Source organism: Plasmodium vivax, chromosome 10, assembly GCF_000002415.2.
Source record: "Plasmodium vivax chromosome 10, whole genome shotgun sequence".
Lineage (NCBI taxonomy): Eukaryota > Apicomplexa > Aconoidasida > Haemosporida > Plasmodiidae > Plasmodium > Plasmodium vivax.
Window position 1 is genome coordinate 430138 of NC_009915.1, and position 18631 is coordinate 448768.

Here is an 18631-nt window from a genome sequence, read left to right on the forward strand (position 1 = left end):
TTTACAGCAAAAATGTGTGTTTTTTTTTTTTTTATTCATTAAAAAGGGGTAAATGGGGCTGTTTCTTCCTTTTGCATTTTTAAAAGGGCAAAAAGGGAAGCTATATATTGGCGTGGTATGTACGTATGTGCAATGTGTACTGGGGGTGGGCAGGGCGATTGCGCGAGGCATAAAAACGGGTTGGGCTGAAAATTCCAGGATTTTCAATTTAAAACTTTGTACACGAGGGGGCTATATGCATGTATGCATGTACGCAGTTCGTATGTTCGCGCGTATGTATGTTCGTATGTTCACACGTATGTATGTACGTTCGTATGTTCGCATGTATGCGGGCACAGTCATGCGGCTGGGGGCAAAAATTGCGGCCACGCTTCACTTCAAAATGGCGAGCGAATGATTGGCCTTATGACTTGGCAATCTCTCAGTACGACGAGCTCGCGGTTCGATGGCACTTCAATTTGGTTTAATTTCTTAAATTGAATTGAAGTGAATTGGATTGGATTGAAGTGAATTGGAGTGAAGTGAATTGGAGTGAAGTGAATTGAATTGAAGTGAAATGAACTGACGCGAATTGAAGTGAATGAATTAAAGTCGAATTTAATTGCATCGAACTGGATGGCATTAAGTTGATGAAATGCATAAAGCTGAAATGGATCAAATTGAAATGAATTGGGATTGCGTAAAATTTAATGAAACAAAAATAACCCAACTGAATCGAATTAAGCAATATGAAGCAGTATTAAGCAGGATTAAGTAAAATTAAACTGTAAAAAAGCGAGGGGAATTTTTTCACTTCAGCACTTGCACGCTCGTCAATTTTAATTTTCGCCCCTTGCATGTTTTTAAAAAGCGCGATTTTTTTTTTTTTTTTAATTTACCCCTACCATCACTGAGCTACTTCGAATTTTTTAATCTTCAAAAGGTGAACATGTACATATGTACGTGTGAATTGCGCGCGCGTACATTTGGATAGCGGCATGTTTGTACGTATATATATCCGCACATACATATGCGTATAATATATATGCTGAAGTGCGCGGAAATATGCGCACGCAAAAAAGTGCCTGTGGCAGACGCGCCGTGGGGGCCCTTTTCCGTGCGCGCGCATGAAGAATGCCTGCATGCATGCTTACTGCATGCGTACACGCGTGGGGAAAATAACGCAAACGTGGGCCTTTCGCACACGCATATGTACTCACCACGCGTACGCGACGATTCTACGGGGCGATGTGCCGCGCAAGGGGCCAAATTTGCTCATGCCATTTTTTTCTACCCGCGCGTGTGCATGTATAACGCTTTTTTGCGCAGATAGGCACCATTAGACAAAACTTACCATTTCCTTTTTTTTTAAAACGTCCTGATTTAGGAGCTTTATGTCTTGCTTCAACATTTCCACGGTGGACAAGCTTCTTTTATTCTTTAACTTGTACGCATCGTTTATTTGATTCATTTTGAGTAGCATCTTTTTGTAGGACACCTCCTTCGCCTTCTTCTCCTGCAATGCGTTTCTACGGGGGGGAAAAAAAAAGAAAAAAGAAAGAGAGAGGAAGAGGGCAAGAGAGACATGAATAAGGGGAGAAAGGAGGGCATCAATCTTGTGTGCGCGTAAACACCTTAGGAGCGGCTAATCTGCGAAAAGGAGAACCCCTGTTTTTACTTGAGTTCATTTATGTAGCATTCCTTGTCGCTAATGAGGGCGTGATATTTGCTGGATTCCTTCTGGTAGAAATTCTCCTTCAACTTGTAGTTGTTTCTCATTTCGTTAAAGCTGAAGGGGGGGGAGGTATGCCAAAAGCGGTTCGTCCATTTTGTGAACTGAGCGGGTTGCCCATGCGGAGCATAGGAGCATAGGAGCGTACGGAACATAGCGAACATAGGGAACAAAGGGAATGTTTTTTTTTTTTTTTTAATCTTTCTAAATGACGTCTGCCATTCCGAGTAGCCTGGTTCACTTCGCGGGGTTATATAAAAAAAGGACTCGAGGAGAAGACGCATATTTTATCCCCATCTGAACCAATTATGTTTACTAGGCGGGATGCAAAAAAGTGAGGGTATAGCAATCATAGTTCCACCTCCCCCCAAGCAGGCACATACGCTCATATGCTTACAAATTGTGCAGGAGGCCCCCTATGAACTCATTCTTTTTAAGGATGCTTTTGTTGTACTCCTCCTTTATTTTGCTTATTTCTTTGTATAACGTGATCAGCTCGCTGCTAATGACACTTTTCATCGTCTTCTGGGCGTTTAATTCGGTCCCCTCTGAGTTTGGCTGCAAAGAGAAGGAGGGGATGTGCACATACAGACACGCATTCATCTACACACACACGTTTGCCATTTATATATGCACATATGGGCAAGCGTCTCGATCGTCTCTCTTAAACGTGGGTATATCTGTTGGGGATTCCCCTCAAATTTTCAAATGCGAAGGGGAATGACGTGCGATGCATTCTTCGTCTCTCCACCCATCGACTGATGCCAAGTCTGCACTTTGTGCAGGATGAGTGGGGTCTTTTTTGCGCCCGGTATCCTACTCATTTTACGCCCCTTTCGTCCATACTTATGAGCCACCTTTCTTTTGGCACATAAGGGTAGGCAGCTACATCTAAGCGGCTACGTCTAAGCGGCTACCCTGGCTGCATGGATTTTTCTCCACCCACTGGCGCGTCTACACAGTTGACTCACGTTGGGTTGCACCGCTATGCCCTCGCGCTCTTTACTGCGCTTCCTCTCGGTGCATACCTTAATCTCCCCAGGCGCGGGGCCTGAGAACCCGATTGGCTGCTTCAAATCACCAGACAGGGAGGAAAAACCAGTTCGCCCATTTACCCCCCCAGCCGCATTACCCGTATTGCAAAGAGCATCTCCCATTTTTGAATTATCCCCCGAGCTGTTCCCCTCTTGTGTGGCATCTCCGTTCCAGTTGGCTCCCCCTTGTTGCATTCCCAGTTGGGTCTTTAATGAGCAAATTTCTGCGTCTCTACTTTTTAGCAAAAGTTTGTACTTTGCTATTTCGTCCAAACAGTTGTTCAGGTTGCTTTTTATTGCTTCTAGGTTGTCCCCTGCTGAGGGGGAAGCTCCACACGGGATGGAAGTACTGTCGCTGGTATTTTTCCCCTGTGATGAATTGGTACCTTCCAAATGTGTGCTATCCCCTTTTTGCAGCGATTCGTTTAATTCAGCTTCGTCTTGCGGTTGGTTGGTCCCCTTATGATCACCTTCCGGTTGAGCTATTCCCGCGTGACCCATTTGATTATTTGCAGCTCCTTCATTAGAGTCATTTATGCAATTTGCTGGCTCGAACTGCTGCTTTGAATTTTCCCCCGAACTGTTCATTTCTTCTGCGTTACAGAAGAGGGAGTTGGTTTTGTTTGAAGCGACATTTGGTTGTCCCACCCGCTGTGTACCTTCTCCGTCTTGTTGCATGCCTAGGAGGTGTAATTCTTTCCTTTTTAGTTCCTCTTCCCGTATATGCAGTGCCTCCGTTTTGCTCGAAATGTCATCCTGGAGGATGTTAAGTTGGTTCATCTGCTGAGCAATTTGTTCTTTTTCCTCATTGAGCTTTTCCTCTCTACTTAAAAGGGCCTTTTCCCTTTCCACAATTTGATTTTTCATCATTAGGAGGTTTTTATCGTTTAGCACAAGTTGACCATTTTGGGGGGTACCACCTATTGGCGACATGTTGCTGCCCCTCTTGGAGGCATCTTTCAGAGAAAATTTCGTGCTCCCTAAATAAGACAAAACGCTGCTTCGTTTGGCATCCCCATCGATGTTCATATCGTTCCGGTTTGCTTCATTTTCCACAATTCGGGGGGACGATCTTTCTAAAGCGAGAGTGTTATGCTTATCTGGGATAGTCCCCCCACTGGGTGTGTAACTAGGGTTATCATTTTGCGTATAAAACGCGTTGCTCTCTTCGTTACCTCCTTTGTGGGGGTCGTCCCCACTGCCATGTTGCTGATTTGGATCATTGTTGTGTGTACCGTGCTCCGTCTCGTTGGCCTTCATTTGGGTGCTTCCCCTCTCCAACTGGTTACTTCTTTCCTCCAAAGCGTCCCCCTCCTCCCCCATACGATTTAGGCTTTCTCTTTCGAGTAAGGTGCACCTCCTCTGCATGGTGCTTTGTTTCTCGTTTAGCAGAACGTCTGTGTCTTGAACTTCCTTCTGCTTCTTTCGCAGTGCGTTGTCTGCCTCCTCCACGCGGTTCTGCTTTTCTTCCAATAGTTTGTTCAGCTCGTCCAGCTCCCTCTTTCTCTCCTTTAGCAAGTCATTCTGTTCATCCACCTCCCTTTTGGTGTTATCCAGCAGGGAGCTTTCCTCCTCAAGTTCTTTCTTCCTCCGATTTAGCATATCCTTTTCCTCTTCCAATTGTTTGTTTTGCTTGCTTATCTCCTCGTTTGCAAGTTCAATCTCCTTTTTTTTAATTTCCATGTCATCTTTGTCCTTTTCAATTTCTTTTCTCTTAACCTCCATGTCGAGCATGTCTTTCTCTATTTCCCTTTTGCTGTTTTCGTTCATTTCCTTCATCCTGGTGAGCCTCACATTTTCGTCGATGATCCTTTTGGAAGAGTCCTCCAGTTTTTTTTCCTCCAATTTGATAAATGACTGGCTTTGATAAAATTTCTTAAAAAAATTATCTTCTTCATCTGCGTTACTTTTGGACATGTTAACTTCCTTGCTGACGTCTTCTTCTCTTTTCTTTTTCAAAAGATCGTATTTTTGCTTCAATTCATCATACTGCAGCTCCAATTTTATGTTTTTTTCCTTTTCCGCTTTTACGACTCCTTTTAAATAGTTCACGGCATCTTCCTGCTCGCTTGCGTTTTTTACCTTAAGTGCGAGGTCGTTTCCCATGCCGTCGATTTTGGCCAGCTCGCTCCTCCCGCCTTCGATCTGTTGCAGGCTGTTCAGGTGCAAGATGCTCTGCACGTCGGGGTGGGCCTGGTACTCGCCGGGGAAGAAGCTTGCAGGGTTCCCACTTCCAATCATTCCACTTCCTATGAGTCCACTCCCGAGCATGGAACTGCCCGTGGGCCCCCCCCCATTGTTGTAGGAGGCCAGGGCAGAGTAGAGGCTCTTCCGCTTGTTGGCAGATTCGTGCATGTCCATGATGCGCTTGTACATGTCTGGAGGGCTCAACTCGTTCGCACCCCTGCTGGGGCTGTAGACACTTCTCCTCTCCCCCGAGGGCAAGTACCTATTGATAAAATTGTAAAACTCGTTCTTTATATTTTCCAAGCACCTCTGCCTAACGTCCGTCTCGATGCTGAAGAAAAACTTCTTGGTATAATCATCCACCAAGATAAATTCATTTAGCAAATTAAACAAGTCGTGGAAAATTACCCTGTAAAAATTGTCCTGTTTTATTGCATTTCGTTTCACATTTTGAAGAATATTTCTGTAGGATGAGTCTAGCAAGCTCGTTATGTAATCATTTTTGTTTTTTAGTATTTCTTTAATGTTCTGCAAGTTCAGGTGCAGCTTAAAAATGATATCCTTAATGGTGAGGAAGAAGTCGTTTTTCACTTGGTCACTCCTTGTGCTTAAAGATTGGTAGGCCATCGTTTTTCTGCCTCTGTCACTGCATGGGTTAAATGCTTCTGCCTCTTCAAACGGGCTTTTGTTTTGGTATGCGTATTTGTTTATATGTACATTTTTATATTCATTTTTGCATTCATTTTTACTTTCGCTTCTATCTTCACTGTGTCCTCTTTCATACATGCTGGGGTAGAACTCCCTCTTTGCCCTCGGCCCATGGTACTTATCTGCTCTGTAATTGCGGTCTATCGGTTCGCTGCTCTCCTTTCTGCTCCTCGCCCCTACGAACTTCTGGGTGGAGAATTTCCTCTTCCCCTTTTTGATGTTTTTTTTCCTCTTTTCCTCGCAGTAGCTGTCACTCAGAGTTGTGGAGTGCCGTTTGGCGCATTTTTTTTTCTTCCTCTTGGCGGGTTTGCTTTCTTCTTTGCGCTTTCTTCTTCCGCTGCCTTTTTTCCTGCGCCCTGGTCGGGTGTAGTCGTTCGAATGGTTCTCCGCTTGGCTCCTGCATCGCCGTTCGCTTTCGTCATCACTTTGGGTGTCACTTTGGTCGTCACTTTGGCTATCACTTCCGTCATCACTTTGGCTATCACTTCGATCATCACTTCCGTCATCACTTCCGTCATCACTTCGATCATCACTTTCCCCCTCATGTTCGTCCTCCCCGTCGCTCCTCGCCGCCCTCCTTCTGTCCCCCCTGACGACGATTTTCTTCGAATACCCATCGTCGTAAATAATTTTTATGTTCTTATTTTTGTACTTGGTCTGCACCTCATTAATGTTTATGTCTACCTTCTTGTTCTTTTGCGCGCTGTCTACACTGTGCTCACTATCGGAGTGGTAACTCCCACAGGTGAGGCTTCTCCTATGTTTGTTCTTCTTACTCTTCCAATCATTTTTTTTGTCCCTTTTTGAGTGTTTCCTCTTTCTGCGATCGTCCTCCTCCGATTCGTCTGAGCTTTTATTTGCTGTCAATTTGTACAGTTTATCAGCCAGTTTGATGTTATTTACTATGTCTTTTTTGTAATTAGGAACCAGTACTGATAAGCTTCTCCTTTTATTGTTTTTTTTCTTTGCATGTTTGTGCTTGTCCTTATTTGTGCTGCTCTTGCTATTTTCTTCGTCCGAGTTTAGCTTAACAACGTAATGCAGTTCTTTATTCCCGATTTTGCCTAGCCCGCTTTGCTCCCTCCTGCCGTCTTTTTTTTTGGAGCTTTTGAAATTCTCCTTCGTCCGTTTTCTCTGATGTGGAAGCAAAAAAGATAAAAAAAAATAAAGTAAAATATAATAAAAAATTCACCACATGTTGGGTGCTCCACTTTTACGATAGAACAGCCCCAAATGGATGTCTCCATTGGGGTGACCCTTTTACCGTGCTCATTTTGCCCTACGGGGGAGGAGTCGCCAACGGTGTGTGTTTGGTCCTCCACGGCAGTCACTACCAACAGGGATATGATAACCCCTCTTGTGAATGCCCCAAAAGTCCTAATTCAAGACGGCACATGGAAGGTGAGGTTGGCAAAATGTGTGCCTCCTCACTGAACACCCCTTCGCAGCATGCACTTTGCGTTTTTTTCCTTTTTCCTCTTCAGCGGCCCAAGGGAAGCAGACACGGAGGAAAAAGTCGAAGCAGCGGCGAAGTAGACAAAAAAATTAAAAAAAAAGTAACCGCTACACCATTTTGATGTTATAGCTCTCAACTTTTCGCCACTGGGAAGTTTTCGCCAAACGGGGGGGCTTCCTACAGGGGTGAAGTCGCGCTACTAATACGCATTCTTAGAGGGGATAATAATCCTTCCTCTGAAATGGCAAATGTGTTATTAAAGCGGGTATGCTCTGCGCACGGGGCGCGGTAAAAAAAAAAAAAAAAAATGGCGCAAATTTTGTCAAAAAAATGATGCAAACTTTGGCAAAAAACTGACGCAGAATTTACGGAAAAAGTTCTCCCAAATAAACGGCTATGCAGACAAAACGAAAAACAAGAAATGGATATCCTTTTGGCTTCTTTCAAAGCTGATGCAAAACACTTATTGGCAATTGCGTGAATGCCGCGGTCCCACTACACAGGCAGGTAAAACGCTTGCGAAAGTGTGCGCTTCTGCGTATACGTTTTTTTCATTTTACGCACTGCTGTCGTATATTTTCTTGTGCTTCTCCAGGTAGGACACGGTGCTCATGTGCTTCATCCTGCGGGGGGGGAAATAAAAAAAAATGTGAAGCATACAAAAATGAAGAAACGTGTAGGTAGTGAACTCCCTCGGCAACCCAGACAGGTGCTCCTCTCTTGTGAATTGCTGAGGGTTCGACAAAATTAGCCACATGCTGACGCGATGGCAGTTATCTATGAGCACATACCGAGATAGAGTCCTCATTGAGGCAAACGCGTTTTCCTGGGAGGTGTCAATCTCATTTTCGCTGCAAAGGGGAATCGTCACCGTTGGGATGTACATACGAGTGATCAGAGGTGTAAATCGCGAAAGTTGAGACATGCTTCCACACTTCTGCGAAGGAGGGGATCCCCCGCGGAGAAGTTCGTTTGGGTTACTCGAATAGCAGGTAGGGGATTGGCTCCAGGTGGACATCCCTATCCTCCAAATATTTGAGGTGCTTCTTCACGTCGACCTCGTAATTGGTGATGTGGAAGGCCAGCACGTGTCTGCAAAGGAAGAAGTGGGGTGGGGAAGGACGCACAAATTGGGTAAGCATAGAACCATTTCGGGGATGGCACGTGGATTTGCCCATTTGGGGGGAAACACTCTATTTCGGTTGGTAATTCTCCCGATTGCTCCCCCTCCGTGGGGGCGTAAAAGTGCGCACCGTAAATACTCCATGGGGATGTACTCCTTGTTGATGTTGAAATTTATCGCGTCGAACAGTTTGATGCCGATTCTGTGGGGGGGGGGAGGAGAAAAAAAAAAAGCACATCTGTTGTAATGTGTAGTGAACAATTGTGATATGTTAACCCACGCACATACGATGAAGCGCATTAAAATGAAAAAAAAAAAAAAAAAAAAAATATACTCCTGGTCCATGCCAAAATGCGAAACCATTTTTGCAAACAGTTCCCTGTTGAAACTCCCCGACTTGAGACACAAACTGGCATCATTTTTGAAGCTGCTAAAACTGCTGTACTTTTTTTTCATCTCTTCCATGAGGGTGTGGAAATGGGAGATGATGGAGGATGTTTGGAAAATTTGAAAAATGGGGACATCACTAAAAAAGAACACTTTTGTGTTTTTTTCGTAGAGAATATCTATGAGCAATATGAATCTCCTCATTTCGTTCCCTTTACTTTCTTCATTCATTTTTTCTATGTCATAAATGAATAAAGTGTGACTCGCTTTCGATATTGCATTAAATTCATCTATGCTGATATTCTTGCCGCATATTTCTTGGAAGGAAAAAATGGCATACTCATTTAAGCTGTATGGAATGACACACGTTTTAAAATCAGAGACGGCGATTTCTTTATCATATTTTTCTACCTGTCTGACGTGATTCATATCCTTTTTGCTCACTTGGCAGTACATTTCGTTACACATTTTTTTAATTTCTTCAAATTTTTTTGTTGGTATGCTATAAATATGATTATCCACATGGTTGTTGCGAAGCCTAAAATCGTGATAGTTGTCAATTTCGAAAATGTAATTAAATTTGTAGAGCAGCTTTATGAAGGGGATGAAACGTTCCCTATTCAGCCCATTGTGGTACAAATGTTTCGGGTTCCTATTGGAAGAGAATAACAAAACAGTTCCTCGATAGAACAGATGATTAAAAAGAGACTTAATCAGCATTGCGTCGGATATGTGCACCACCTGAAATTCGTCGATAAAAATTAATTTATATTTTTTGCTCATTTTGATGGAGATACTTCTAATCGCATCCTCTGAATTGTTCATTTTTTCTTCGTGGAAACTTTTGTGCACCTCTTGCATGAAATTGTGATAATGGATTTTTAGCTTTCCCAATTTTATTCTCTCAAATAGTAGGTTCAAGAAATAGGTCTTCCCTCTGCCTACACTCCCGTACACGTATAACCCTCTGATGTACTTAATGTTTTTCTCATCAATTGGAGAGTCCATACCTCGGAGGTAGTACTGCTCACTCTCTATGCTGCTATAGTGTAGTCTTTTTTGCCTCTCCTTGGTGTTTGTTTCCTCATCATAGATGAAGAAATTGTCATCATTTTGGTAATTCTCCACCGCCTGCTCGTCTTCCACTTCTTGTGCAGCTTCTGCTTCCTCTGCGAGTTGGTTGCTCCCTTCTTTGCTCCTCCCCTGTGCGTTTTTCTTCATCCCGAAAAATGAGCTGAGGAACTTTTTCCTTGGGACTTCCCCCCTGGCTAGCTTCTTCTCAACGTGGTGGTGGAAGCCATTCAGGTTGTTCTCCAGGGCCTGCACGGGTTTGCGTTGAGAGGGGGGGCGCGGCGGATTACGAGGCGGAATGCGGCGCGTATTTCGACGTGGAAACGGTGCGTATTGCGGCGCGTATTTCGACGTGGAAACGGTGCGTATTGCGGCGCGCAAGCATTGCACGTGGGTGCTGTTCCGCTAACTGCCACACGGCAGCTGCGACCCTCCGCCTCCTCCCATCTGTAGCCCTACCTGCAGAATCAGAACCAATTTGTACTGAAAGGGGTCCCGCTCAATTTTGTTCGTTTTTACCAACTCGTGGTAGAGCTGAATAAAACCGGTGTTTCCACCGCCCGTGTTGCCGCTGCCCGTGTTGCCACCGCCAGTGTTACCACCACCCGTGACGTCATTTTCGGCTGGCTTCCTCTGCTCAGTGCTGAATAATGAGAACTGTGCCTGCTGCCGGAATTCTAAAACCTTCTGTCTGTAGCGGCTGATTGTGGCTCTAACCTGCGGGAGGCTCTTTATGCCTCCCCTTGAGTTGACCAACATGTTCATCCTGCCACAGGTGCTTATGCTTTTCTACGTAATGGAGGTACATCAAAGCTGCCCCTTATAATGCCGCACCTGCCACAGCCGCCATAACAGCAATAGAACACATAACCTCCTTCGGATAACACTCGCATGCAATGTGCCAAATGTTTTCCGAAGTGACCCAAAGAATGGAAACTCAAATGGGTACATGCCTCCTTCTGACGTGATCCCTCACGTTGCTGGTTAGCCAATTTTTTTCCCTTTCCCACGGGGGGTGAAACGCAATGCACATTTCGAAATTGTAAAATTGAGTAAACATACTTTGTGTGAGCGGGTCCAGCAGGAAGGGGAAAAAATGCGGAGGAGTGTAAATAGGGCGCTTTGCGCGGTGAGAAAAAGGGTCAAAAAAAAAAAAAAAAACACATACATGGGTACTTACGTGCGTACCTACGCACATATGCACTTACGTACCTTTGGGGAACCATTCCTGTGCCTCCCACCTGGCGTCCACGCTTGCCAGTTGCCGCCACGGGGCGGGCGAAGAGTCACAAAAATAAAATGAAATAAAATAAAAAGCAGAATTGTGGGGACCCCCTTTTGTACAAGAACGCGCCATTCTGGTCATGTGAAGTGCCAACGTGTGGGTGCGTGAATCTATGAGGTGATGCTTCCCCGTGGCGGGAGCAACTGAAGAGCAGAACGGGGAAGAGAAAGGCACATCGCGCAGAATATTCCTTTTCGCGCATGGGGCGATCCACTCCTCCAATTTAATAATCTACGAAAGTTTTACCCCCAAACAGCTTGGTGATAAATACGCGGCGATTGTTAATGCTCACCTAAAGTGGCCCTTTTGACTGCACATGCTGCAGCTCTCCCGTTTGTGCAGTGTGCAGATGGAGCTAACGGGCTACACGTGATCGGCCGCGTACGTACCCGCGTGCGCACCCGCGTGCTGACTTCCCGCTGCGCTCCTACGCCTGCCACCCCTCACAAGGCAAACTTGGCCGACTCGTAGTACCTGCAACAGATGTCGCTCTGCAACTTTTTAATATTTTCAATACTTGAGCCGAAGCACCCGATGACATCTGTGTGGAGGGGCTCCGCGAAAATGGTGTTGCCGCTCTGACTTTTGTTTCTGCGGCTTTTGTTCGAAACGGGGTTATTTTTGAGGTAGTTCAGAGGGTCCACCACGTTCTCTGCATAGTAGTACTTCGAATCGAGCACATGCATGGGCGTTTCCAGCATGTTGTTGATGGCCTGAATATAGTCAGCCTCCTTAATGTAGACTGTGCACCCTTTGTTGTCTTTCAAATTTCTGTTATAGCAGTTGACGCCTCTGCTCGGGCATGTATGAAACCAGACTTTCTCTTCCTCGCATTCTGCACTTAAAACAATACATAAGCTGTTTTTTCCATCTCTCCCTACTCTCCCAATTTTGTGAAAAAAGGAATTTATATTATCAGAGAGAGTCATAATGATTAGGTATCTTAAATTTTGAATATCAATACCCCTGGCAGCAACGTCCGTACATATTAAGAAACGCACTTCTCCCTTTTTAAATGCATCAAGGTTATTCTTCCTTTCCGTGTTGGACATTTTCCCCTTCAAAATGACGCAGGAGTATTTATTTTCCTTCATCGTTTCGACTGTGCCTTTGTAAGCTTTTCCATCTCCAAGGTGATTTAAAAAATTGTACACATTATCGCAATCTAAATTTGTTCGGCAGAAAATGATACCATTTTGCATGTTAAAAATGTTAATTATGTGAATTAATTTTTTCAATTTGTTAATTTTAACATTTAGGGAAATTTTTTCCTTTTCATTTTTTGCGCAATTGAGTAAGTGTACTTTGTCTGTATACTCATAAACCATTTCGTAGCTCATTGCGTGCAGCTTTTCATTGTAAATTATATCATCATACATTTTTTCCTTCTTATTCTGTTCTGCGTAGCACAAATTCGCATTTTTATTATTAACATAGTACACGCAAACGTATATGTGCGTGGGGATGCTATTTTTCCCATACTTCAAATCTACGAAAATGGGTTTGTTCGTAATTTTGTTAATGCAATCCTTTACGTTTTGGTCCTGTAACGTGGCTGAGTAGAAGCAGGTCTGTACATGCTGACTGTGCTTTGTGCTTATTTCCTTAATTTGCAAAACGGATTTTTCATCATTATTGATGAGCTCATCCGCTTCGTCCAAAATGAGCAGCCTTACATCGTTCAAATTGATTGTGTTTTTCTTTATACATTCCATAAGTTTGAAGCAAGTGCACACAAGGATGTTGCTGTACTGCTGTTGGTTTCGTTTGTCCCTGTTAGGTTGTTCCCCTCCTACTAGCAGCCCGATGTTTATGGAAGAGCTGCTGAAACTTTCGGCATAAATCAGGTAGTTGTTGTACGTCTGCATGGCGAGGTCTCTAGTAGGGCAGAGAACGATGCAGTACAGCTTCGTCCTATTCGCTGCGTCCACCTTTCCGTTTGGTAACACTCCTTTAGCAGTGGGGGGGCCACCGCTTTGCATCTGCTTAGTCTCAAACTTCGCCGTGGTACTGTCCCCCCCGGGGTCTCCACCGTAGTATACCTTCCTCGTAAAGGAGCTGTCCTCCTGACCTGAGCCCATCACCTCATTCAACTCTGCGTAGGAAGCATCCGCGTACTTCAAATTTGCAAAATGGAATTTCACGTGAAAGAATTTCCCACATATATAGGGGAAAAAAGGCAAATCATTATACTTGTAAAATATTTTAAAAGCATTTCCCAAAAATTTCCCATTTTTCTTAAAAGCAATTACATTCGTGTTTTTATTTATCAAGCAAGTTATTATGTCCCTGGTTGCGAAGGAATCTGCGTAATTTTCTTCCCTTCCATTGGTGTACTTGTTCCCATTACTGCAGTAGGTGTAGTTATATTTTAGCGTTTCCTTTACTGAGGGGCAAAATCCAACGTTCAGGAAGCACCTCCCTAACACTTCAATTTCGTAGGCGTACATTCCGCTCCTTATTTCGCACCCCACTTTGACTTCTTCAAACGAGCTAGAATACTCACCACTGCATGTGCATTCTCCAAGCGCATTGTTCAGGATGACTCTCGAATTGTTGCCGCTTACAACTTTTAGGAGTAGACCCCCCTTTTTCACTTCACTGGTAATTTCACCATTATCGATGTCTCTCTTGCTGCTGCCACATTGAGCTACGCTAGAACCGCTCGACTCATACGTCCCTATATTCCTAAACAACTCGTGCACTATTTGCAAAGAGGAGACAATAAAACTTAGCGTTTTTCCTGTGCCCGTCTCGGCTGATGCGCATACATCTCCCCCCCCTAAAATGAGCGGGATGGACTCCTGCTGAATGGCCGTTGGTAAATCTATCCCGTTTTTTTCCAGCAGTTCGCACAAGTTGCTGTGCAGGCCTAGTTCTTCGAAGGCCGACATGGTTCACTCGCTGTAGGGTGGTATCCCCAGGAGGTTTTTTTCCACAAGGCTATAAATAAGCGTGTGCCTATAATGCACATACGCAGATTGGCTTGCAAAAAAAAGGGGTGGATAAAACAGGGGTACCAAAATGGGGACAATTGAACGCCTCAAAAGATGGCAAAATCAACTACCGTGGTAAGCAATTCTGAGCACCCCAATATGTGCCTCTTTCTTTTAGCGGCAAAAAGTAGTAGCCCGCAACACTTGCAACTGTAGCACATTGGGGTTGGAGGCACTCCTACGGGGAAACTCGCCCCCCCAAAAAAATTCATACCTACTACATATCACGCACTTTTGAACAAAAAACCCCCTTTTTGCTGCCAACTGGGACTTCGAGAAATGCCAACTGTTTCCTCACCAAAGGGGAGATTATACAAAAAAGTGAATTTCGCCCATTGGGAGGCGTTAAATTGTGGCAGCATTTTGGCGATTTTTTTTTTTTTTTTTTCTAATTACGACCGCTTCTCCGCGGCGCTCCGATGATAGGGCAATTTTACAAGTTGGTAAAGCGAGTCGACGAATTGTTCCGCACCACATATTGCGCGCATGTGTAGGGCGTCAAAATGTTTTTACTGTTCACTCGTTTTTTGCGCCCGCTGGTTGGTTCCTCTTGAGGGCCTTGCCGCGGCCTACGCATGTGCATTTATCCTCATGTGCGCATTTGCCTCCTTTTTTAATGCCGCAAAATGGCGCCTAAGACGACGCCTACCTGTGCAGTGACAGGTTCTGTGCCGAGGAAAAGAAAGTCTGCCTTTTTGGAGAAATGCGCCAAATGAGTGTGCCTTCACGAGGGACCCTTCCCCAGAAAGAGGAAAAAAAGAAGCACACATAGGTATGTATATATACACGTTATGCGCACACTGGCCACATGGCAACGTGTTCATTTTTCCCACGTCTGGCATTCCCTTTTGGGAACCTTCGTTCGTTCATCCATCACAGTGCAAACCTCTCAATAGGGACCCCTTTGGTGACAAATTTATTAGTATAATTAAATCCCCTCGAAGTAGGGAAAAAAAAAAAGACATTCTGGTCATCTGCTCTTTCCTTTTCACCTTTCGTTAACCCTTTTGCGTGGCATTGTTTCCCCCGTTTTGCCGTGCGGTGTTGCAGCTGAAGAAGCGCTCAAAGGGGTAGACAAAAGATGCATGTGCCAATTGGAATATTTTATTTTATTTTTTTGCCCCACATGGCGTATTACATGTAGACCTTTTCACATATATCTTTCTTGCCACTTCATTAAGGGAGTAAAAAGTGACCTTATTACAACACCGAGTGGCGCACTTATTTCTTAATTTTTTATGTGCAGCTGCAACGCCCTTAAAAAGGGGACTCTTTTTTTTCAACCAAATGTGCCGACGCGGGGTGTATTTTAGGTCCCCTTTTTTTCGATTAACAAAGCTGTGGCAATTTTTTTGAAGGTGTTTTTTCCCCACTGGAAGAACTTCACCACTTATCACACTTCCCACTTTTTGCCTTTCAAATTGCAAAGCAAGAAAAAAGGCCATTTCACCACAGTGGAATGCTACCCAGGCAGGTATTGAAGAGGGCAAAAGGTCAGGCACAACTGAAGCGAAAGTTGATCAGGTTTTTCTGCGCATGCATTAAAAAAAAAAAAAAAAAAAAAAAAAATATACATACATGCATACATACATATACGTGTTTATGCATATCTATGCTTAAATTGCTGTGCAGGGCGAAGCGGGGAAGAAATTATCATCAGGGTGGCTGCCTCTTTGCACCATCTTTTTTAGACCCATTTGAGTTGCTTTCATGAGTCTACCACTTTGGGGGCAACAATTTGGCCCCCATTTTGTGGCGCACGGGCGAAGTGGAGTTGCAAATGTGTGAAAAGGGTGCCATAGCAACAGCATTAGCGAGTTAAAGGAAAAAAAAACAACACATATATATACATATATATATGTACGAGTGTATATGCACATGTGCACATCTACCGAAGGCAAAATTAACGAAACGCGTTGGTGAGCCACCTTTCCTCCCCCCTGTTCTTCTTTAAGGAGGGCGACTTGCGAATTGCCTGAACAGTCGCAAAGAGCCCCCGCGAAAGAGGTAAGCGGAAAAAGACGCCCATATGTGTGCACACATGAGTGTATATAAATATACGTACGCGTACACATATATACATGTTAACATGTTAACATATTCACATATGCGTGTGCCCCTTGACTGAACACCCCCCTGGCAGCACCAGTTTTCCAAACCGACCTCGAAGATGAAGCACAGCAGCTTTAGCGATACCTACTCAGAGTGCAGCATAAACGAGCAAGCGACGTGCTCAAGTGACGAGACCGCCGACACGACTTTGGCGAACAGGAGGCACAAGGTTGTGCCAACTAAACTGAAAAGCGAGGACTTCTGTCCAATTCATGAGGATATGCATGTGAAGCACCACGGAGAGGGGACCCACGAGGGATTATCCGTCCTAGATGATTTCAAAATTATAATTTTCGGGTGTATGGGCATGAGAACGTACAAAATGTTTTGCTACGCGTGAGGGGAAAGACCTCCGCGTGTGCAAATATATAATGCGCTTCACCATTTATTGCCAACGTTTTAACCCCACTATTGCTTATTGAACAGCTTTTTACACCCTTTTCGTTCGTATCCCCCCTACACGCATGTGTGCAAGCCTAAACAGGTGGGCGCGTAACATCGCATTTGTGTGTACGCGCCCAATTGGCACTAACTGGTAAGATAAGATCTTTTTTAATTTTTAAAGCGACTGAAAAGGCCCATTTTTGAGCGGAACAAATTGTAAGCAGGGAAATGCGCGCGCGGCATTCACGCGAGGTTGACAAAAAAAAAAAAAATAAAATAAATAATAAAATAGTATACTGCAAACTGCTGCGTGGTGAGGACAATAGCGATGAAGACGTAGCCATGGGGATTTATTTTTTCCGAGTTAGCCCCAATTAAATTTATTAACACTGTCGTGGATGTCGTCGAACAAAAGGTTCGGATTTTCGTACACGTCATTTTTCACCAAATAAATGGCATTTTTATCTACCTGTTGGGCATTTATAAAGGTGCCCGTTACATCAACGGTTTGCGCTTTCTTCGGGTGTAAAGGCAGCTCGGGGTGCTCCTCCGCAGAGATAACACTATGTGTCTGATGCGGCTGTCCCTCCTCACTGGCGCCGTTCCCCTGTGAGTTATTTTCTCGCTTTCCATTTTTACCTGCCTCTTCCCTGTTCAAAATATGTGAGGCCTCCAATCCGTTCAAACCTTCCACTGCGGCGTGGCTCCTCAGCAAGGAGTCATATTTCCCTCTGTTTAACCTCCTATCAATATTTTTAATATTTTTATTTATATTCTTAACATTGTAATTAACAAAATTATCATTTACCAAATCGTTGTTTTTTAGGACGCACTGGTCATACGTCCTTTCTTCTTCATTCACAAATTTGCTTATTTCATCTGAGCAGATGATGTAATCCCGATCGAATATTTTTTCTTCCAACATGTTTATGTCTTCTGTTTTTTTGAGCTCCTTCTTTTGGTCCTCATTTTTTAGCATAATCCAGCAGTGCAGCATCATCCGCTCGGCGTCAATTTTGGCGATGGCTCCTTCTGGGGTGGGAGAGAACCGTTCCTGTTGGTCCCCCTCAGCAAGCACTCCTGTTTGCTCCTCACACAGGTTGGACGTCCGACCAAGTTTATACTTATTACTTATCATGTCCTCAAAATACGTTTCGTCTCCCACAATCCCGCTGCCTAGACAGAGGGCATGCAGCCTCAGCTGGTGCCTCCTCCCCGTAATCGTCCTAAGCTCACACAGAGTTACCTTCTCATTTTTTAGGTAACAATGCTTATACGGATAAACTAAGCTGTAGCAATATTTCCCGCTGTCATAGTAGTCATTATAGTTATAACATAATTTCATTTTAAATTTATTTTTGATTTTACTTATTGGTGTGTTTACGTGTAGAACTCCCAGCGGTAGGTGTCCGTACAGCATGGCTAGGTATATTTTGCTTATGCGCTTGCTCTCTATGTTGTAATTCAGGATGTTGCAGCTGAGTTTGTCCTTGGCGACGATTAGGAGGCCGCTCGTGGCGTAGTCCAGCTGCCCGCAAATTCTGTAGGCGCACGGGGGGGGTCGTAGGAAAAAAGTTATCACATAGAAGCCATCACGTAGAAGCTATCACACAGAAGCTATCACGTAGAGGCTATCATATAGAAACTACCCGTGCAGTTAGCACAGGGCTGTCAACGCGAAGGGGCAAACTCAACGGACGCGCTCTCAGCGTTCCGCCCACCTGAACACATCCAAGTTGGTCTTCTGGCGAAGAAGCGTTTCCACGGAGGGGTACATATCGTCCAGCTTCCCCTTCTCCAACTTTATGTCATAAGGCTTATTCACCACCAAGAAGAACTCATTTTCATACACTATGCTTAAGTTATGGCCTTTGTAGCTTTTATATGCCGGCTGAGGATTAGCAGCGGGGGGAGGGTTCTCCCCCATGATGCCTCTGCGTTCCTCTAGCACAACCCTTTTTCCTGTGGAGAAAAGCTTCCCCTTTCTGGTGAGGTATGCAAAGCTCTTCTCTTTACACAGCCGTGATACGTTGTAAAAAATGTTGCTAAATAGCATGGTGCATCTTTGTTCGGAAGGGCTTTTTTTTCTTTTTCTAATTTTGCTTAGCTTGTTCGTTCATATTTTTCCTACGGGGGGGCAAAAACAAATATAAGGTAACCGCACTATGTGGGGAGAA

The 18631-nt window shown here is 44.3% G+C and overlaps 5 protein-coding genes across 5 annotated transcripts, besides 4 other annotated features; 1 reads left to right on the forward strand and 4 right to left on the reverse strand.

Annotated features, from left to right (window-relative positions):
* Positions 1-1318: 1318 nt before the first annotated feature.
* PVX_080150 (hypothetical protein, conserved) lies at positions 1319-7383 on the reverse strand (the record flags this gene model as incomplete). The annotated part of the gene is made up of 5 exons (XM_001613688.1): positions 6905-7383; positions 2629-6774; positions 2109-2233; positions 1658-1768; positions 1319-1508 (listed from the first exon to the last, which is right to left on the reverse strand). The coding sequence occupies exons 1-5, from the start codon at positions 6911-6913 to the stop codon at positions 1319-1321; spliced, it is 4581 nt and encodes a 1526-aa protein (XP_001613738.1). The 5' UTR covers positions 6914-7383.
* A 269-nt stretch (positions 7384-7652) lies between these two features.
* On the reverse strand, positions 7653-10442 carry PVX_080155 (hypothetical protein, conserved; the record flags this gene model as incomplete). Its single annotated transcript, XM_001613689.1, has 6 exons — positions 7653-7719; positions 7888-7947; positions 8078-8188; positions 8350-8421; positions 8554-9926; positions 10137-10442. The coding sequence occupies 6 exons, from the start codon at positions 10440-10442 to the stop codon at positions 7653-7655; spliced, it is 1989 nt and encodes a 662-aa protein (XP_001613739.1).
* A 963-nt stretch (positions 10443-11405) lies between these two features.
* On the reverse strand, positions 11406-14037 carry PVX_080160 (DEAD-box subfamily ATP-dependant helicase; the record flags this gene model as incomplete). The annotated part of the gene is made up of 1 exon (XM_001613690.1): positions 11406-14037. The coding sequence occupies exon 1, from the start codon at positions 13854-13856 to the stop codon at positions 11406-11408; it is 2451 nt and encodes an 816-aa protein (XP_001613740.1). The 5' UTR covers positions 13857-14037.
* Positions 13129-13256: a microsatellite.
* A 436-nt stretch (positions 14038-14473) lies between the features above and the next one.
* Positions 14474-14502: a microsatellite.
* Positions 14503-16128: 1626 nt separating this feature from the next.
* PVX_080165 (hypothetical protein, conserved) lies at positions 16129-16410 on the forward strand (the record flags this gene model as incomplete). Its single annotated transcript, XM_001613691.1, has 1 exon — positions 16129-16410. One exon carries the CDS (start codon positions 16129-16131, stop codon positions 16408-16410), a length of 282 nt encoding a protein of 93 aa, XP_001613741.1.
* A 408-nt stretch (positions 16411-16818) lies between these two features.
* PVX_080170 (ribosomal large subunit pseudouridylate synthase, putative) lies at positions 16819-18381 on the reverse strand (the record flags this gene model as incomplete). Its single annotated transcript, XM_001613692.1, has 2 exons — positions 16819-17995; positions 18176-18381. 2 exons carry the CDS (start codon positions 18379-18381, stop codon positions 16819-16821), a joined length of 1383 nt encoding a protein of 460 aa, XP_001613742.1.
* Positions 17211-17237: a microsatellite.
* Positions 18106-18132: a microsatellite.
* Positions 18382-18631: the final 250 nt, after the last annotated feature.